Raw genomic sequence first — 18,566 nt, 5'->3', positions numbered from 1 at the left:
CTACATGATTCCATATGTGTCATAGTTGTGTTGTCTTCACTGGGTAAAAGAAAGGAAAATGCTGGAATGAGTATGTGTGTGCAAACCTTTGACTGGTACTGTATTTTCAATCACAAGAAATGAATGTAATGAAGTCGGAGACCACAAGGTGTCACCAAAGGATCACGTCAAGCTGTTGTGGACGGCAACTAGAACCGGAAATGTCTGGAAGCAACCCACGTGAATGAATGAATGACGGAGGCTACAACAACATTAGATAATATTGCTAGCCAGCTTAATGCACAAAGCCTAGTTTCATCCCAAACATTACGAGTAGCAGTTTAAAACCAACAGTATGGTACAGTACAACGTTATAACGTAACATGAGGTAGTTTATGTTAGCTGGCTGGCTAGCCATCACCATTCAACCAAAGCCTGCACCAACTTGGAATGTGCACGTAGCTAGCCTGCAAGTAGCCTTGGATTTGTTTCTGCTACAAATAGGAGAGACACAAACGGGCGTTTTTGTAACGGTAAAGCACTTGTTGTGAACTATTTACAATACCATTGTGCATGATTTTACAAACCCGATATTGTTGTTGGTAGCATATTAGCTAGCTTCAGATAAGGTTATTTTTCCTGATTGAATCAACTGCAGACGGGGTGGTTATTTTTAACATGTTCTAGAATGTTCCAAAATGTTGAAAAATGAGAACATGAACTAGCTACCACCCTCCCTCTCTACAGAGGGATTTTGAATGATGTTTTGGCGGGAATTTTATCTTAATTAGACGCATACAGCCCATCCCTCATCAATACATCCTAACAACATATGTTATCTACTGTTTATTTTTTAAAACTGTACTCAACTAGTCCCTTGATCATACGTCTCTGTTCCATTACATTAGAGCCCCAAAGTGGAGGCGTCCCATAAAACCTAGTGGTCAAATAGGGAAATGGTTCCAATAGTTTTTCCACCATTCATTTTCCCATAGGGGATTTTAGAGACACTTAAAATAAGGGCTGTGTTTCCTGTAGGCTTAACTTAATCTCTCTCAGACACAGTCAGGAACCAATATACTCAGTCAGTTAGGAAAGCTAAGGGTAGCTTTTTCAAACAGATATTTTCATCCTGTAGCACAAATTCCAAAAAGTTCTGGGACACTGTATAGTCCATGGAGAATAAGAACACCTCCTCCCAGCTGCCCACTGCACTGAGGATAGGAAACACTGTCACCACCGATAAATCTACGATAATCGATCATTTCAAATGCTTATTTTCCACAGCTGGCCATGCTTTCCACCTGGCTACCCCTACCAACATCTCAGCACCCCCTGCAGCAACTTGCCCAAGCCCCCGCCCCGCTTCTCCTCTGCAAAATCTGGATCCCTACAAATCAACCGGACGAGACAATCTGGACCCTCACTTTCTATAATTATCTGCTGAAATTGCTGCGACCCCTACTACTAGCCTATTCAACCTCTCTTTCGTATCGTCTGAGATCCCCAAAGATTGGAACGCTGCCGCGGTCATCCCCTCTTCAAAGGGAGTGACATGCTAGACCCAAACTGTTACAGACAGGTAAACTGTTACCTTCTCCACTATACAATCTGGTTTCAGAGCTGATCATGGGTGCACCTCAGCCACACTCAAGGTTCTAAACAATATCATAACCGCCATCAATAAAAGACAGTACTGCGCAGCCGTCTTCATCGACCTGGCCAAGGCTTTTGACTCTGTCAATCACTGCATTCTTATCGGCAGACTCAACAGCCTTGGCTTCTCAAACGACTGCATCGCCTGATTCACCAACTACTTCTCAGACAGAGTTCAGTGTGTCAAATCGTAGGGCCTGTTGTCCGGACCTCTGGCAGTCTCTATGGGAGTGCCACAGGGTTAAATTCTCGGGCCGACTCTTTTCTCTGTATATATCAATGATGTCGCTCTTGCTGCTGGTGATTCACTGATCCACCTCTACACAGACGACACCATTCTGTATACTTCTGGCCCTTCTTTGGACACTGCTAACAAACCTCCAAATGAGCTTCAATGCCATACAACACTCCTTCAGAGGCCTCCAACTGCTTTTAAATGCAAGTAAAACTAAGTGCATGCTCTTCAACCGATTGCTGCCCGCACCCTCCCGCCAGACTAGCATCACTACTCTGGACAGTTCTGACTTAGAATATGTGGACAACAATAAATACCTAGGTGTCTGGTTAGACTGTAAACTCGCCTTCCAGACTCATATTAAGCATCTCCAATCCAAAATGTAATCTAGAATCGGCTTCCTATTTCGAAAGCATCCTTCACTCATGCTGCCAAACACCCTCGTAAAACTGACTATCCTACCGATCCTTGACTTTGGCGATGTCATTTACAAAATAGCCTCCAACACTCGGCAAATTGGATGCAGTCTATCACAGTGCCATCCGTTTTGTCACCAAAGCCCCATATACTACCCACCTCTGCAACCTGTATGCTCTCGTTGGCTAGCCCTCACTACATCCAGTTCTCTGCTGCCAATGACTGGAACAAATTGCAAAAATCACTGAAGCTGGAGTCTTATATCTCCCTCACTAACTTTAAGCATCAGCTGTCAGAGCAGCTCACAGATCACTGTACCTGTACACAGCCCATCTGTAAATAGCCCATCCAGCTACCTCATCCCCATATTATTACTTGCTCTTTTGCACCCCAGTATGTCTACCTGCACATCATCATCTGCTCATCTATCACTCCAGTGTTAATGCTAAATTGTAATTATTTTTTGCCTCTATGGCCTATTTATTGCCTTACCTCCCTACTCTTCTACATTTGCACACAATGTACATATATTTTTATTTTGTGTTATTGACTGTACGTTTGTTTATTCCATGTGTGACTCTGTGTTGTTGTTTGTGTCACACTGCTTTGCTCGATCTTGGCCAGGTTGCAGTTGTAAATGAGAACTTGTTCTCAACTGGCCTACCTGGTTAAATAAATTAAAAAGTGACTTTTATCAATATATTCGGCTTTGGAAGCATAAGGATTTTATTTTTCATATCGGCAAGAAATCATTTTCTAAAAACAAAAGGTCAAATTGATACACACTTTTTTTATAGGTTTAGGTTTCCCACACGGTCATATCTCCATGTTACAACGCTTGTTTACGGAAAACAAACTTTAGACAGATTGTGCTAAAGAGTTGTCTGCTTCTCCAAACACCTGTGTGTAAACGGAACGACAGACACCACAAACCTGTAGTCACTGAAAAATACTGTCGGCTGCAATTTATCTCCATCTCTTCATTCAAAGACTCAATCATGGACACTTACTAACAGTTGTGGCTGCTTCACGTGATGTATTGTTGTCTTTACCTTCTTGCCCTTTGTGCTTTTGTCTGTGCCCAATGTTTGTACCATGTTGTGCTGCTTCCATGTTGTGTTGTTGTTTTAGGTCTCTCTTTATGTAGTGTTGTGGTGTCTCTCTTGTCATGTGTGTTTTTGTCCTATATTTTTAATCCCAGCGCCCGTCCCCGCAGGAGACCTTTTGGTAGGCCGTCATTGTATATATGAATTTGTTCTTAACTGACTTGCCTAGTTAAATAAAGGTTTTAAAAAATTCTCTCTCTCGCTCTCTCTCTCGCTCTCTCTCTCTATATATATATAAAAAATATTCAACCGGTGTATTTAGCATTTCTGAAATTATTTTGATGTGATATGAAAGTCTCTCCCTCTCAGTATATAGATAAACAATAAGGCCCAAGGGGGAGTGGTATATGGCTAATATATCATGGCTAAGGACTTTTTTATGCACGACACAATGCGGAGTCCCTGGATACAGCCCGTAGCTGTGGTATATTGGCCATATACCACAAACCCCGGAGCCTTATTGCTATTATAAACTGGTTACCAACTTAATTAGAGCAGTAAAAATATGTTTTGTCATACCTGTGGTATACGGTATACCACGGCTGTCAGCCAATCAGCATTCAGGGCTGGAACCACCCAGTTTATAATAATGGTTTAACTCCACCAGGCACCATGTTGAGTCGTCTACAGGAGCTGAAGAAGGAGGAGGAGACTCTCCTGAAGATTAAAGTTATGCTGCAGGACCAACTCAACAGACTCAAGGTACGTCTACAGTCTACACTCCTGAATAGATTAGCCTCTACAGTGGAAGCTTTTATACATCCAATCAATCACGTTAGATCAGCAATTACTCCAAGGAGGGGAGGCCACTGTCTGGTCCAACGCAGGGCCACTGTCTGGTCCAACGCAGGGCCACTGTCTGGTCCAACGCAGGGCCACTGTCTGGTTCAACGCAGGGCCACTGTCTGGTCCAACGCAGGGCCACTGTCTGGTTCAACGCAGGGCCTCTGTCTGGTTCAACGCAGGGCCACTGTCTGGTTCAACGCAGGGCCACTGTCTGGTCCAACGCAGGGCCACTGTCTGGTCCAACGCAGGGCCTCTGTCTGGTTCAACGCAGGGCCACTGTCTGGTCCAACGCAGGGCCTCTGTCTGGTTCAACATCCATAATATGTGGATTGTAATAGTAAAAGGATTGTTGTTGGAGGCAGATGGTTGATGTCACCAGTAATAGGATTGTTGTTGGAGGCAGATGGTTGATGTCACCAGTAATAGGATTGTTGTTAGAGGCTGATGGTTGATGTCACCAGTAATAGGATTGTTGTTGGAGGCAGATGGTTGATGTCACCAGTAATAGGATTGTTGTTAGAGGCTGATGGTTGATGTCACCAGTAATAGGATTGTTGTTAGAGGCTGATGGTTGATGTCACCAGTAATAGGATTGTTGTTAGAGGCTGATGGTTGATGTCACCAGTAATAGGATTGTTGTTAGAGGCTGATGGTTGATGTCACCAGTAATAGGATTGTTGTTAGAGGCTGATGGTTGATGTCACCAGTAATAGGATTGTTGTTAGAGGCTGATGGTTGATGTCACCAGTAATAGGATTGTTGTTAGAGGCTGATGGTTGATGTCACCAGTAATAGGATTGTTGTTAGAGGCTGATGGTTGATGTCACCAGTAATAGGATTGTTGTTAGAGGCTGATGGTTGATGTCACCAGTAATAGGATTGTTGTTAGAGGCTGATGGTTGATGTCACCAGTAATAGGATTGTTGTTAGAGGCTGATGGTTGATGTCACCTACACTGAACAAAAATATAAACACAACATGCAACAATTAAATATTTTACTGAGTTACAGTTCATATAAGGAAATCAGTCAATTTAAATCAATTCATTAGGCCCTAATCAATGGATTTCACATGACTGGGAATACAGATATGCATCTGTTGGTCACAGATACCTTAAAATAAAGGTAGGGGTGTGGATCAGAAAACCAGTCAGTATCTGGTGTAACCACCATTTGCCTCATGCAGTGTGACACATCTCCTTCACATAGGAGTTGGTCAGGCTGTTGATTGTGGCCTGTGGAATGTTGTCCCACTCCTCTTCAATGGCTGTGTGAAGTTGATGGATATTGGTGGGAACATGCTGTCATACACGTCGATCCAGAGCATCCCAAACATGATCAATGGGTGACATGTCTGGTGAGTATGCAGGTCATGGAAGAACTGGGACATTTTCAGCTTCCAGGAATTGTGTACAGATCCTTGCGACATGGGGCCATGCTTTATCATGCTGAAACATGAGGTGATGGCAGCGGTTGAATGGCATGACAATGGGACTCAGGATCTCGTCACGGTATCTCTGTCCATTCAAATTGCCATTGATAAAATGCAATTGTGTTCCTTGTCCGTAGCTTATGCCTGCCCATACCATAACCCCACCTCCACCGTGCAGCACTCTGTTCACAATGTTGACATCAGCAAACCGCTTGCCAACACGACTTCATACATGTGGTCTGCCATCTGCCTGGTACAGTTGAAACCGGGATTCATCCGTGAAGAGCACACTTCTCCAGTGTGCCAGTCGCCATCGAAGGTCAACATTTACCCACTGAAGTCAGTTACGATGCTGAACTGCAGTCAAGTCAAGACCCTGGGGAGGACGAGGAGCATGCAGAGGAGCTTCCCTAAGACGGTTTATGACAGTTTGTGCTGAAAATCTTTGGTTGTGCAGTTTCATCAGCTGTCCGGGGGGATGGTCTCAGACGATCCTGCAGGTGTAGAAGTCGGATGTGGAGATCCTGGGCTGGCGTGGTTACACATGATCTGAGGTTGTGAGGCCTGTTGGACGTACTGCCAAATTCTCGAAAACGATGTAGGAGGTGGCTTATGGTAAAGAAATCAAAATTTAATCTGGCAACAGCTCTGGTGGACATTCCTACAGTCAGCATGCCAATTGCACGCTCCCTCTAAACTTGAGACATTGTGTTGTGTGACAAAACTGCACATTGAGTGGCCTTTTATTGTCCTCGGCGCAATCAATTGGGGCAGCAGGTAGCCTAGTGGTTAGAGCGTTGGGCCAGTAACCAAAAGGTTGCTGGATCGACTCCCCGAGCTGACAAGGTAAAAATCTGTCGTTCTTCCCCGAAAAAGGCAGTTAACCCACTGTTCCCTGGTGGGTCGTCATTGTAAATAAGAATTTGTTCTTAACTGACTTGCCAAGTTAAATAAAGGTTAAATTAAAATATAAAATAAATAGAAGGTGCACCTGTGTAATGATCATGCTGTTTAATCAGATAGGCCACACCTGTGTAATGATCATGCTGTTTAATCAGCTTCTTGATAGGCCACACCTGTGTAATGATCATGCTGTTAAATCAGCTTCTTGATAGGCCACACCTGTCAGGATTATCTTGGCAAAGGAGAAATGCTCACTAACAGGGATGTAAACTAATTTATGTACAACATTTGAGAGAAGTAAGCTTTTTGTGCATATGGAACATTTCTGGGATCTTTTATTTCAGCTCATGAAACATGGGAACAATACTTTACATGTGTTTATATTGTTGTTTAGTATAGTAGGGTTAGTATGTCGTATATACTGTTTAGTAAACTAGGGTTAGCAGGAGTATATATTGTTCAGTATAGTAGGATTAGTATGTAGTATATATTGTTCAGCATAGTAGGGTTAGTATGTAGTATATATTGTTGTTCAGTATAGTAGGGTTAGCATGTAGTATATATTGTTGTTCAGTATAGTAGGGTTAGTATGTAGTATATATTGTATAGTAGGGTTAGTATGTAGTATATATTGTTGTTCAGTATAGTAGGGTTAGTATGTAGTATATATTGTATAGTAGGGTTAGTATGTAGTATATATTGTTGTTCAGTATAGTAGGGTTAGCATGTAGTATATATTGTTGTTCAGTATAGTAGGGTTAGCATGTAGTATATATTGTTGTTCAGTATAGTAGGGTTAGTATGTAGTATATATTGTTGTTCAGTATAGTAGGGTTAGTATGTAGTATATATTGTATAGTAGGGTTAGTATGTAGTATATATTGTTGTTCAGTATAGTAGGGTTAGTATGTAGTATATATTGTTGTTCAGTATAGTAGGGTTAGCATGTAGTATATATTGTATAGTAGGGTTAGTATGTAGTATATATTGTTGTTCAGTATAGTAGGGTTAGTATGTAGTATATATTGTTGTTCAGTATAGTAGGGTTAGTATGTAGTATATATTGTTGTTCAGTATAGTAGGGTTAGCATGTAGTATATATTGTTGTTCAGTATAGTAGGGTTAGCATGTAGTATATATTGTTGTTCAGTATAGTAGGGTTAGTATGTAGTATATATTGTTCAGTATAGTAGGGTTAGCATGTAGTATATATTGTTCAGTATAGTAGGGTTAGTGTGTAGTATATATTGTTGTTCAGTGTAGTAGGGTTAGTATGTAGTATATATTGTTGTTCAGTATAGTAGAGTTAGTATGTAGTATATATTGTTGTTCAGTATAGTAGGGTTAGTGTGTAGTATATATTGTTGTTCAGTGTAGTAGGGTTAGTATGTAGTATATATTGTTGTTCAGTATAGTAGGGTTAGTATGTAGTATATATTGTATAGTAGGGTTAGTATGTAGTATATATTGTTGTTCAGTATAGTAGGGTTAGTATGTAGTATATATTGTTGTTCAGTATAGTAGGGTTAGTATGTAGTATATATTGTATAGTAGGGTTAGTATGTAGTATATATTGTTGTTCAGTATAGTAGGGTTAGTATGTATTATATATTGTATAGTAGGGTTAGTATGTAGTATATATTGTATAGTAGGGTTAGTATGTAGTATATATTGTTGTTCAGTATAGTAGGGTTAGTATGTAGTATATATTGAATAGTAGGGTTAGTATGTACTATATATTGTTGTTCAGTATAGTAGGGTTAGTATGTAGGATATTGTTTTTCAGTATAGTAGGGTTAGTATGTAGTATGTATTGTTCAGTGTAGTAGGGTTAGTATGTAGTATATATTGTTGTTCAGTATAGTAGGGTTAGTATGTAGTATATATTGTATAGTAGGGTTAGTATGTAGTATATATTGTTGTTCAGTATAGTAGGGTTAGTATGTAGTATATATTGTTGTTCAGTATAGTAGGGTTAGTATGTAGTATATATTGTTGTTCAGTATAGTAGGGTTAGTATGTAGTGTATATTGTTGTTCCGTATAGTAGGGTTAGTATGTAGTATATATTGTATAGTAGGGTTAGTATGTAGTATATATTGTTGTTCAGTATAGTAGGGTTAGTATGTAGTATATATTGTTGTTCAGTATAGTAGGGTTAGTATGTAGTGTTCAGTGTTAATGTGGTCTGTTCAGTGTATTAGGGTTAGTATATAGTGTTCAGTGTATTAGGGTTAGTATGTAGTGTTCAGTGTATTAATGTGGTCTGTTCAGTGTATTAATGTGGTCTGTTCTGTGTATTGGGATTAGTATATAGTGTTCAGTGTATTACTGTGGTTTGTTCAGTGTATTAGGGTTAGTATATAGTGTTCAGTGTATTAGGGTTAGTATGTAGAGTTCAGTGTATTAATGTGGTCTGTTCAGTGTATTAGGGTTAGTATATAGTGTTCAGTGTATTAGGGTTAGTATGTAGTGTTCAGTGTATTAATGTGGTCTGTTCAGTGTATTAGGGTTAGTATATAGTGTTCAGTGAATTCATGTGGTCTGAACAGTGTATTAATGTTGTTTTAGTTTGAAGAAGGGGCCCTGAAGTGTATCATCAACGCTCAGACAGAGGAGGGTCCTTCACAACCTGCCAGTCCTCCTGAGGTACTGCACACACACACACGTCTCTCTCACACACACACACACACACACACACACACACACACACACACGTCTCACCCCCCTTCATCTAATAACCTGACTGTGTTCCCTGCAGATTTTGAACCTGGATGACAAAGTAGTGATCAACCAGACCAGGCTGCTGCTGAGTGGTCCTGAAGACTACCACATGGAGGAAGAGGAGGAGGAGGAGGAAGAGGATGTAGATGACAATGAGCTTGAAGCAGTGCCTGAGGAGGAGGAGGAAGATTATTATTGAGTTTATATTAGCACTGAGTGGGCCTGTCCCAAATGGGACCCTATTCCCTATATAGAGCACTATGGGCCCTGGTCAAATGGAACCCTATATAGAGCACTATGGGCCCATGTCACTATATAGGGAATAAGGAACCCATAGGCCTCTAGACATACACACCGAATGTACAAAACATTAAGAACACCTGCTCTTTCCATGATAGACTGACCAGGTGAAAGCTATGATCCCTTATTGATGTCACCTGTTAAATCCACTTCAATCAGTGTAGATGAAGGGGAGGAGACGGGTTAAAGAAGGATTCTTCAGCCTTGAGGCAATTGAGACATGGATTGTGTATTTGTGCCATTCCGAGGGTGAATGGGCAAGACAAGACATTTCAGTGCCTTTGAACGGGGTATGGTAGTAGGTGCCAGGTGCACCGGTTTGTGTCAAGGACGGCAGCGCTGCTGGGTTTTTCACACTCAACAGTTTCCTGTGTGTATCAAGAATGGTCCACCACACAAAGGACCTCCAGCCATCTTGACACAACTGTGGGAAGCATTGGAGTCAACACGGGCCAGCATCCTTGTGGAACGCATTTGACACCTTGTAGAATTGAGGTTGTTCTGAGAGCAAAAGGGGTCGCACCTCAATATTAGGAAGGTGTTCCTAATGTTTTGTTCACTGTGTATACAGTGCATTCGGAAAGTATTCAGACCCCTTCCCTTTTTCCACATTTATTTTTACGTTACAGCCTTATTCTAAAAAATATTTATAAATATTTAATATTAATAAATATTTATACAGATTTTTCAAAATACCTGATTTACACAAGTATTCAGACCCTTTGTTATGAGACTCGAAATTGAGCTCTGGTTTCCATTCCTGTTTCCATTGATCATTCTTGAGATGTTTCTACAACTTGATTGGAGTCCACCTGTGGTAAATTCAATTGATTGGACATGATTTGGATTATATTAACGGTCCCACAGTTGACAAGGAATTGTCCGAAGAGCTCCGAGACAGGATTGTGTCGAGGCACAGATCTGGGGAAGGGTACCAACAAATGTCTGCAGTATTGAAGGTCCCCAAGAACACAGTGGCCTCACTCATTCTTAAATGGAAGAAGTTTGGAACCACCAGACTCTTCTAGAGAACCTTCCAGAAGCACAACCATCTCTGCAGCACTCCACCAATCAGGCCTTTATGTTAGTGGTCAGACGGAAGCCACTCCTCAGGAAAAGGCACATGAGAGCCTGCTTGGAGTTTGCCAAAAAAAACACCTAAAGGACTCAGACCATGAGAAATAAGATTCTCTGATCTGGTGAAACCAAGATTGAACTATTTGGCCTGAATGCCAAGTGTCACGTCTGGAGGAAACCTGGCACCATCCCTACGGTGAAGCATGGTGGTGGCAGCATCATGCTGTGGGGATGTTTTTCAGAGGCAGGAACTGGAAGTCAGGATTGAGGGAAAGATGGACGGAGCAAAGTACAGAGAGATCCTTGATGAAAACCTGCTCCAGAGTGCTCAGGACCTCAGACTGGGGCAAAGGTTCTGAATGTCCTTACGTGGCCCCAGCCTGATCGAACATCTCTGGAGTGACCTGAAAATGACTGAAGCAACACTCCCCATTCAACGTGACAGAGCTTGAGAGGATCAGCAGAGAGGAATGGGAGGAACTCCCCAAATACAGGTGTGCCAAGCTTGTAGCATCATATCCAAGACTTAAGGCTGTAGTCGCTGCCAAAGGTGCTTCAACAAAGTACTGAGTAAAGGGTCTGAATACTTATGGAAATGTGATATTTCAGTTTTTCTTTTTAAATTAATAAATCTAAAGGCCTGTGTTTGCTGTGTCATCATGGGCTATTGTGTGTAGATTGATGAGGGAAAAAAACGATGTAATACATTTTAGAATAAGGCTGTAACGTTATGAAATTTGGGGAAATGAAAGGGGTCTGAATACCTTCGGAATGCATTGTGTATATATAGTGAGCTTCAAAAAATATTGTGACAGTGACATTTTTGTTGTTGTTTTGACTCCAGCACTTTGGATTTGAAATTATACAATGGGGTTAAAGTAGAGACTGTCAGCTTTAATTTGAGGGTATTTTCATCCACATCAGGTGAACCGTTTAGAAGTTACAGCACTTTTTGTACATAGTCCCCCCATTTTAGGGGCCCAAAAGTATTGGGACAAATTGACTTCTGTATTAAAATAGTCAAACGTTTAGTACTTGGTCCCATATTCATAGCACACAATGATTACATCAAGCTTGTGACTCTACAAAGTTGTTGGATGCATTTGCTGTTTGTTTTGGTTGTGTTTCAGATCGTTGTGCCAAATAGAAATGACTGATGAACAATGTATTGTGCCATTTTGGAGTTTCTAAACACTTCATGATCAATGTGGATGTGACCATGGTTAAGGATAATCCTGAATGAATCGTGAATAATGATGAGTGAGAAAGTTAGACGCACAAATACCCCCCCAACAAATATGCTAACCTTCCGTTATTGTAATGGTGAGATGTTAGTATGTCTTGAGAGTATGATATTTGTGCGTAACATTAGCAGCAGTAACCCAGTTGTAGCCTCAGTAACCCAGTTGTAGCCTCAGTAATCCAGTTGTAGCCTCAGTAACCCAGTTGTAGCCTCAGTAACCCAGTTGTAGCCTCAGTAACCCAGTTGTAGCCTCAGTAACCCAGTTGTAGCCACAGTAACCCAGTTGTTGCCGCAGTAACCCAGTTGTAGCCCCAGTAACCCAGGTGTTGCCGCATTAACCCAGTTGTAGCCGCATTAACCCAGTTGTAGCCACAGTAACCCAGTTGTAGCCTCAGTAACCCAGTTGTAGCCTCAGTAACCCAGTTGTAACCTCAGTAACCCAGTTGTAGCCTCAGTAACCCAGTTGTAGCCGTATTAACCCAGTTGTAGCCACAGTAACCCAGTTGTAGCCTCAGTAACCCAGTTGTTGCCCCAGTAACCCAGTTGTTGCCCCAGTAACCCAGTTGTTGCCCCAGTAACCCAGTTGTTGCCCCAGTAACCCAGTTGTAGCCCCAGTAACCCAGGTGTAGCCCTAGTAACCCAGTTGTTGCCCCAGTAACCCAGTTGTAGCCTCAGTAACCCAGTTGTAGCCCTAGTAACCCAGTTGTTGCCCCAGTAACCCAGTTGTTGCCCCAGTAACCCAGTTGTTGCCCCAGTAACCCAGTTGTAGCCCCAGTAACCCAGGTGTAGCCCCAGTAACCCAGTTGTTGCCCCAGTAACCCAGTTGTAGCCTCAGTAACCCAGTTGTAGCCCTAGTAACCCAGTTGTTGTCCCAGTAACCCAGTTGTTGCCCCAGTAACCCAGTTGTTGCCCCAGTAACCCAGTTGTTGCCCCAGTAACCCAGTTGTTGCCCCAGTAACCCAGTTGTTGCCCCAGTAACCCAGTTGTTGCCCCAGTAACCCAGTTGTAGCCCCAGTAACCCAGGTGTAGCCCCAGTAACCCCGTTGTAGCCACAGTAACCCCGTTGTAGCCACAGTAACCCAGTTGTAGCTTACTGTTCTACTGTTAGTTGGATAGTCATAAACCCTGCCTAGTTCTACTATTCCTCTTCTTAAAATGTGATTTGAAACCCAACCTTAAATTAGGGTCATGATAATTAGGGTTATCATGACATTGTATTATACAGGAATATGTGGCTGTGGAAACCGCAGGTGTGGGGGGAAATCCCACTTTAATTCAGAAAGTGAACTGAGATTTCAATGCCAAATTGTCTTTATTAGAAAGGCATGACTTTACTTCCTGAATTGAAATGGCCCTAACTGTGGAAGCCAGAGGGCCAAAATAACTGCATATGTCTATTTAACAGAGCATGAAAACATGCATGGCTGGGCCATCCCAAATGGCCAGCGAGGGCCCATAGTGCTCTGGTCAAAAGTAGTGCACTATATAGGGAATATGGTGCAATAGGGCTCTGGTCAAAAGTAGTGCACTATATAGGAAATAGGGTGCAATAGGGCTCTGGTCTAAAGTAGTCACTATATAGGGAATAGGGTGCAATAGGGCTCTGGTCTAAAGTAGTGCACTATATAGGGAATAGGGTGCAATGGGGCTCTGGTCTAAAGTAGTGCACTATATAGGGAATAGGGTTCCATTCAGGACAGTGAGGGGAGGCTGCAGGAGTCTGTAATGTGACCGTGATATCGACAGTGAGGGGAGGCTGCAGGAGTCTGTAATGTGACCGTGATAACGACAGTGAGGGGAGGCTGCAGGAGTCTAATGTGACCGTGATAACGACAGTGAGGGGAGGCTGCAGGAGTCTGTAATGTGACCGTGATAACGACAGTGAGGGGAGGCTGCAGTAGTCTGTAATGTGACCGTGATAATGACATTGAGGAGAGGCTGCAGTAGTCTGTAATGTGACCGTGATAACGACAGTGAGGGGAGGCTGCAGTAGTCTGTAATGTGACCGTGATAACGACAGTGAGGGGAGGCTGCAGTAGTCTGTAATGTGACCGTGATAATGACATTGAGGAGAGGCTGCAGTAGTCTGTAATGTGACCGTGATAACGACAGTGAGGGGAGGCTGCAGTAGTCTGTAATGTGACCATGATAACGACAGTGAGGGGAGGCTGCAGTAGTCTGTAATGTGACCGTGATAACGACAGTGAGGGGAATGCTGCAGGAGTCTGTAATGTGACCGTGATAACGACAGTGAGGGGAGGCTGCAGTAGTCTGTAATGTGACCGTGATAATGACATTGAGGAGAGGCTGCAGGAGTCTGTAATGTGATGTGACCATGATAACGACAGTGAGGGGAGGCTGCAGGAGTCTGTAATGTGACCGTGATAACGACAGTGAGGGGAGGCTGCAGGAGTCTGTAATGTGACCATGATAACGACAGTGAGGGCAGGCTGCAGTAGTCTGTAATGTGACCGTGATAACGACAGTGAGGGGAGGCTGCAGTAATGTGATGTGACCATGATAACGACAGTGAGGAGAGGCTGCAGTAGTCTGTAATGTGACCGTGATAACGACAGTGAGGGGAGGCTGCAGTAGTCTATAATGTGACCGTGATAACGACAGTGAGGGAAGGCTGCAGTAGTCTGTAATATGACCGTGATAACGACAGTGAGGGGAGGCTGCAGTAGTCTGTAATGTGACCGTGATAACGACAGTGAGGGCAGGCTGCAGTAGTCTGTAATGTGACCGTGATAACGACAGTGAGGGGAGGCTGCAGTAGTCTGTGATGTGACCGTGATAACGACAGTGAGGGGAGGCTGCAGTAGTCTGTAATGTGACCGTGATAACGACAGTGAGGGGAGGCTGCAGTAGTCTGTGATGTGACCGTGATAACGACAGTGAGGGGAGGCTGCAGTAGTCTGTAATGTGACCGTGATAACGACAGTGAGGGGAGGCTGCAGTAGTCTGTAATGTGACCGTGATAACGACAGTGAGGGGAGGCTGCAGTAATGTGATGTGACCATGATAACGACAGTGAGGAGAGGCTGCAGTAGTCTGTAATGTGACCGTGATAACGACAGTGAGGGGAGGCTGCAGTAGTCTATAATGTGACCGTGATAACGACAGTGAGGGAAGGCTGCAGTAGTCTGTAATATGACCGTGATAACGACAGTGAGGGGAGGCTGCAGTAGTCTGTAATGTGACCGTGATAACGACAGTGAGGGGAGGCTGCAGTACTCTGTAATGTGACCGTGATAACGACAGTGAGGGGAGGCTGCAGGAGTCTGTAATGTGACCGTGATAACGACAGTGAGGGGAGGCTGCAGTAGTCTGTAATGTGATGTGACCATGATAACGACAGTGAGGGTTAGGCTGCAGGAGTCTGTAATGTGACCGTGATAACGACAGTGAGGGGAGGCTGCAGTTGTCTGTAATGTGACCGTGATAACGACAGTGAGGGTTAGGCTGCAGGAGTCTGTAATGTGACCGTGATAACGACAGTGAGGGGAGGCTGCAGTAGTCTGTAATGTGACCGTGATAACGACAGTGAGGGGAGGCTGCAGGAGTCTAATGTAATGTGACCATGATAACGACAGTGAGGGGAGGCTGCAGTAGTCTGTAATGTGACCGTGATAATGACAGTGTGGGGAGGCTGCAGGAGTCTGTAATGTGACCGTGATAACTGCAGCACTACACGTAATAAGGATTCTCTAAATAAAGAACTTAATGCCAAGATGGTAGATGATCCTTCTCATTTTACTTTGCTCCCACAAAACTAAATATAGCATCCCCAGTCCAATCTACTCCAGTCTATCTGGTTATCTGTTTTAACTATTCCTCTTTTCCTAAATTGAAGAGTAATTGATCCCAAACCTGCACCAATGTTTGTTTGTAAATTCATGATAACACAGCCTACTAACATAACTACTGTCCTCTCCTAGACATAATAACACAGCCTACTAACATAACTACTGTCCTCTCCTAGACATAATAACACAGCCTACTAACATAACTACTGTCCTCTCCTAGACATAATAACACAGCCTACTAACATATCTATCTACTGTCCTCTCCTAGACATAATAACACAGCCTACTAACATAACTACTGTCCTCTCCTAGACATGATAACACAGCCTACTAACATAACTACTGTCCTCTCCTAGACATAATAACACAGCCTACTAACATAACTACTGTCCTCTCCTAGACATAATAACACAGCCTACTAACATAACTACTGTCCTCTCCTAGAGACATAATAACACAGCCTACTAACATATCTACTGTCCTCTCCTAGACATAATAACACAGCCTCCTAACATAACTACTGTCCTCTCCTAGACATAATAACACAGCCTACTAACATAACTACTGTCCTCTCCTAGACATAATAACACAGCCTCCTAACATAACTACTGTCCTCTCCTAGACATAATAACACAGCCTACTAACATAACTACTGTCCTCTCCTAGAGACATAATAACACAGCCTACTAACATATCTACTGTCCTCTCCTAGAGACATAATAACACAGCCTACTAACATATCTACTGTCCTCTCCTAGACATAATAACACAGCCTCCTAACATAACTACTGTCCTCTCCTAGACATAATAACACAGCCTACTAACATAACTACTGTCCTCTCCTAGACATAATAACACAGCCTACTAACATAACTACTGTCCTCTCCTAGAGACATAATAACACAGCCTACTAACATAACTACTGTCCTCTCCTAGAGACATAATAACACAGCCTACTAACATATCTACTGTCCTCTCCTAGAGACATAATAACACAGCCTACTAACATAACTACTGTCCTCTCCTAGAGACATAATAACACAGCCTACTAACATAACTACTGTCCTCTCCTAGAGACATAATAACACAGCCTACTAACATATCTACTGTCCTCTCCTAGACATAATAACACAGCCTACTAACATATCTACTGTCCTCTCCTAGACATAATAACACAGCCTACTAACATATCTACTGTCCTCTCCTAGAGACATAATAACACAGCCTACTAACATAACTACTGTCCTCTCCTAGAGACATAATAACACAGCCTACTAACATAACTACTGTCCTCTCCTAGAGACATAATAACACAGCCTACTAACATAACTACTGTCCTCTCCTAGAGACATAATAACACAGCCTACTAACATAACTACTGTCCTCTCCTAGAGACATAATAACACAGCCTACTAACATAACTACTGTCCTCTCCTAGAGACATAATAACACAGCCTACTAACATAACTACTGTCCTCTCCTAGACATAAAAACACAGCCTCCTAACATATCTACTGTCCTCTCCTAGAGACATAATAACACAGCCTACTAACATATCTACTGTCCTCTCCTTGACATAATAACACAGCCTCCTAACATAACTACTGTCCTCTCCTAGACATAATAAAAACAGCCTACTAACATATCTACTCTCCTCTCCTAGAGACATAACACAGCCTACTACCATATCTATCTACTGTCCTCTCCTAGACATAATAACACAGCCTACTACCATATCTATCTACTGTCCTCTCCTAGACATAATAACACAGCCTACTACCATATCTATCTACTGTCCTCTCCTAGACATAATAACACAGCCTACTAACATATCTATCTACTGTCCTCTCCTAGAGACATAATAACACAGCCTACTAACATATCTACTGTCCTCTCCTAGAGACATAATACCACAGCCTACTAACATATCTACTGTCCTCTCCTAGACATAATAAAAACAGCCTACTAACATATCTACTCTCCTCTCCTAGAGACATAACACAGCCTACTACCATATCTATCTACTGTCCTCTCTTAGACATAATAACACAGCCTACTAACATATCTACTGTCCTCTCCTAGAGACATAATAACACAGCCTACTAACATATCTACTGTCCTCTCCTAGAGACATAATAACACAGCCTACTAACATAACTACTGTCCTCTCCTAGAGACATAATAACACAGCCTACTAACATATCTACTGTCCTCTCCTAGACATAATAACACAGCCTACTAACATATCTACTGTCCTCTCCTAGAGACATAATAACACAGCCTACTAACATATCTACTGTCCTCTCCTAGAGACATAATAACACAGTAACATATCTACTGTCCTCTCCTAGAGACATAATAGCACAGCCTACTACCATATCTATCTACTGTCCTCTCCTAGACATAATAACACAGCCTCCTAACATAACTACTGTCCTCTCCTAGAGACATAATAACACAGCCTACTAACATATCTATCTACTGTCCTCTCCTAGACATAATAACACAGCCTACTAACATATCTACTGTCCTCTCCTAGACATAATAACACATAATAATAGCTCTGTCAGGTTGAATGAGGAGTGTTGCTGCACAGTCATTTTCAGGTCACTCCAGAGATGTTCGATCAGGCTGGGCCACGCAAGGACATTCAGAACCTTTGCCCCAGTCTGAGGTCCTGAGCACTCTGGAGCAGGTTTTCATCAAGGATCTCTCTGTACTTTGCTCCATCCATCTACTGTCCTCTCCTAGACATAATAAAAACAGCCTACTAACATATCTACTGTCCTCTCCTAGAGACATAACACAGCCTACTAACATATCTATCTACTGTCCTCTCCTAGACATAATAACACAGCCTACTAACATATCTACTGTCCTCTCCTAGAGACATAATACCAC

General features: G+C 42.6%; 1 protein-coding gene across 2 annotated transcripts; it reads left to right on the top strand.

Annotated features, from left to right (window-relative positions):
- Window positions 1–202: 202 nt before the first annotated feature.
- Window positions 203–9,714, top strand: LOC110501464 (snRNA-activating protein complex subunit 5). 2 transcript variants are annotated; one of them, XM_021579054.2, is made up of 4 exons: window positions 203–512; window positions 4,001–4,095; window positions 9,084–9,161; window positions 9,274–9,714. In XM_021579054.2, exons 2-4 carry the CDS (start codon window positions 4,006–4,008, stop codon window positions 9,433–9,435), a joined length of 330 nt encoding a protein of 109 aa, XP_021434729.1. In that variant the 5' UTR covers window positions 203–512; window positions 4,001–4,005; the 3' UTR covers window positions 9,436–9,714. The 2 variants fall into 2 exon arrangements, with proteins under 2 accessions (XP_021434729.1, XP_036817219.1); XM_036961324.1 differs by lacking the exon at window positions 203–512 and adding an exon at window positions 1,511–1,561.
- The last annotated feature ends 8,852 nt before the right edge of the window (window positions 9,715–18,566 follow it).

The sequence above is a fragment of the Oncorhynchus mykiss genome, chromosome 2, assembly GCF_013265735.2.
Source record: "Oncorhynchus mykiss isolate Arlee chromosome 2, USDA_OmykA_1.1, whole genome shotgun sequence".
Classification (NCBI taxonomy): domain Eukaryota; kingdom Metazoa; phylum Chordata; class Actinopteri; order Salmoniformes; family Salmonidae; genus Oncorhynchus; species Oncorhynchus mykiss.
Note: the sequence above shows the minus strand (reverse complement) of the source record. Positions and strands in the feature narration are given on the sequence as shown.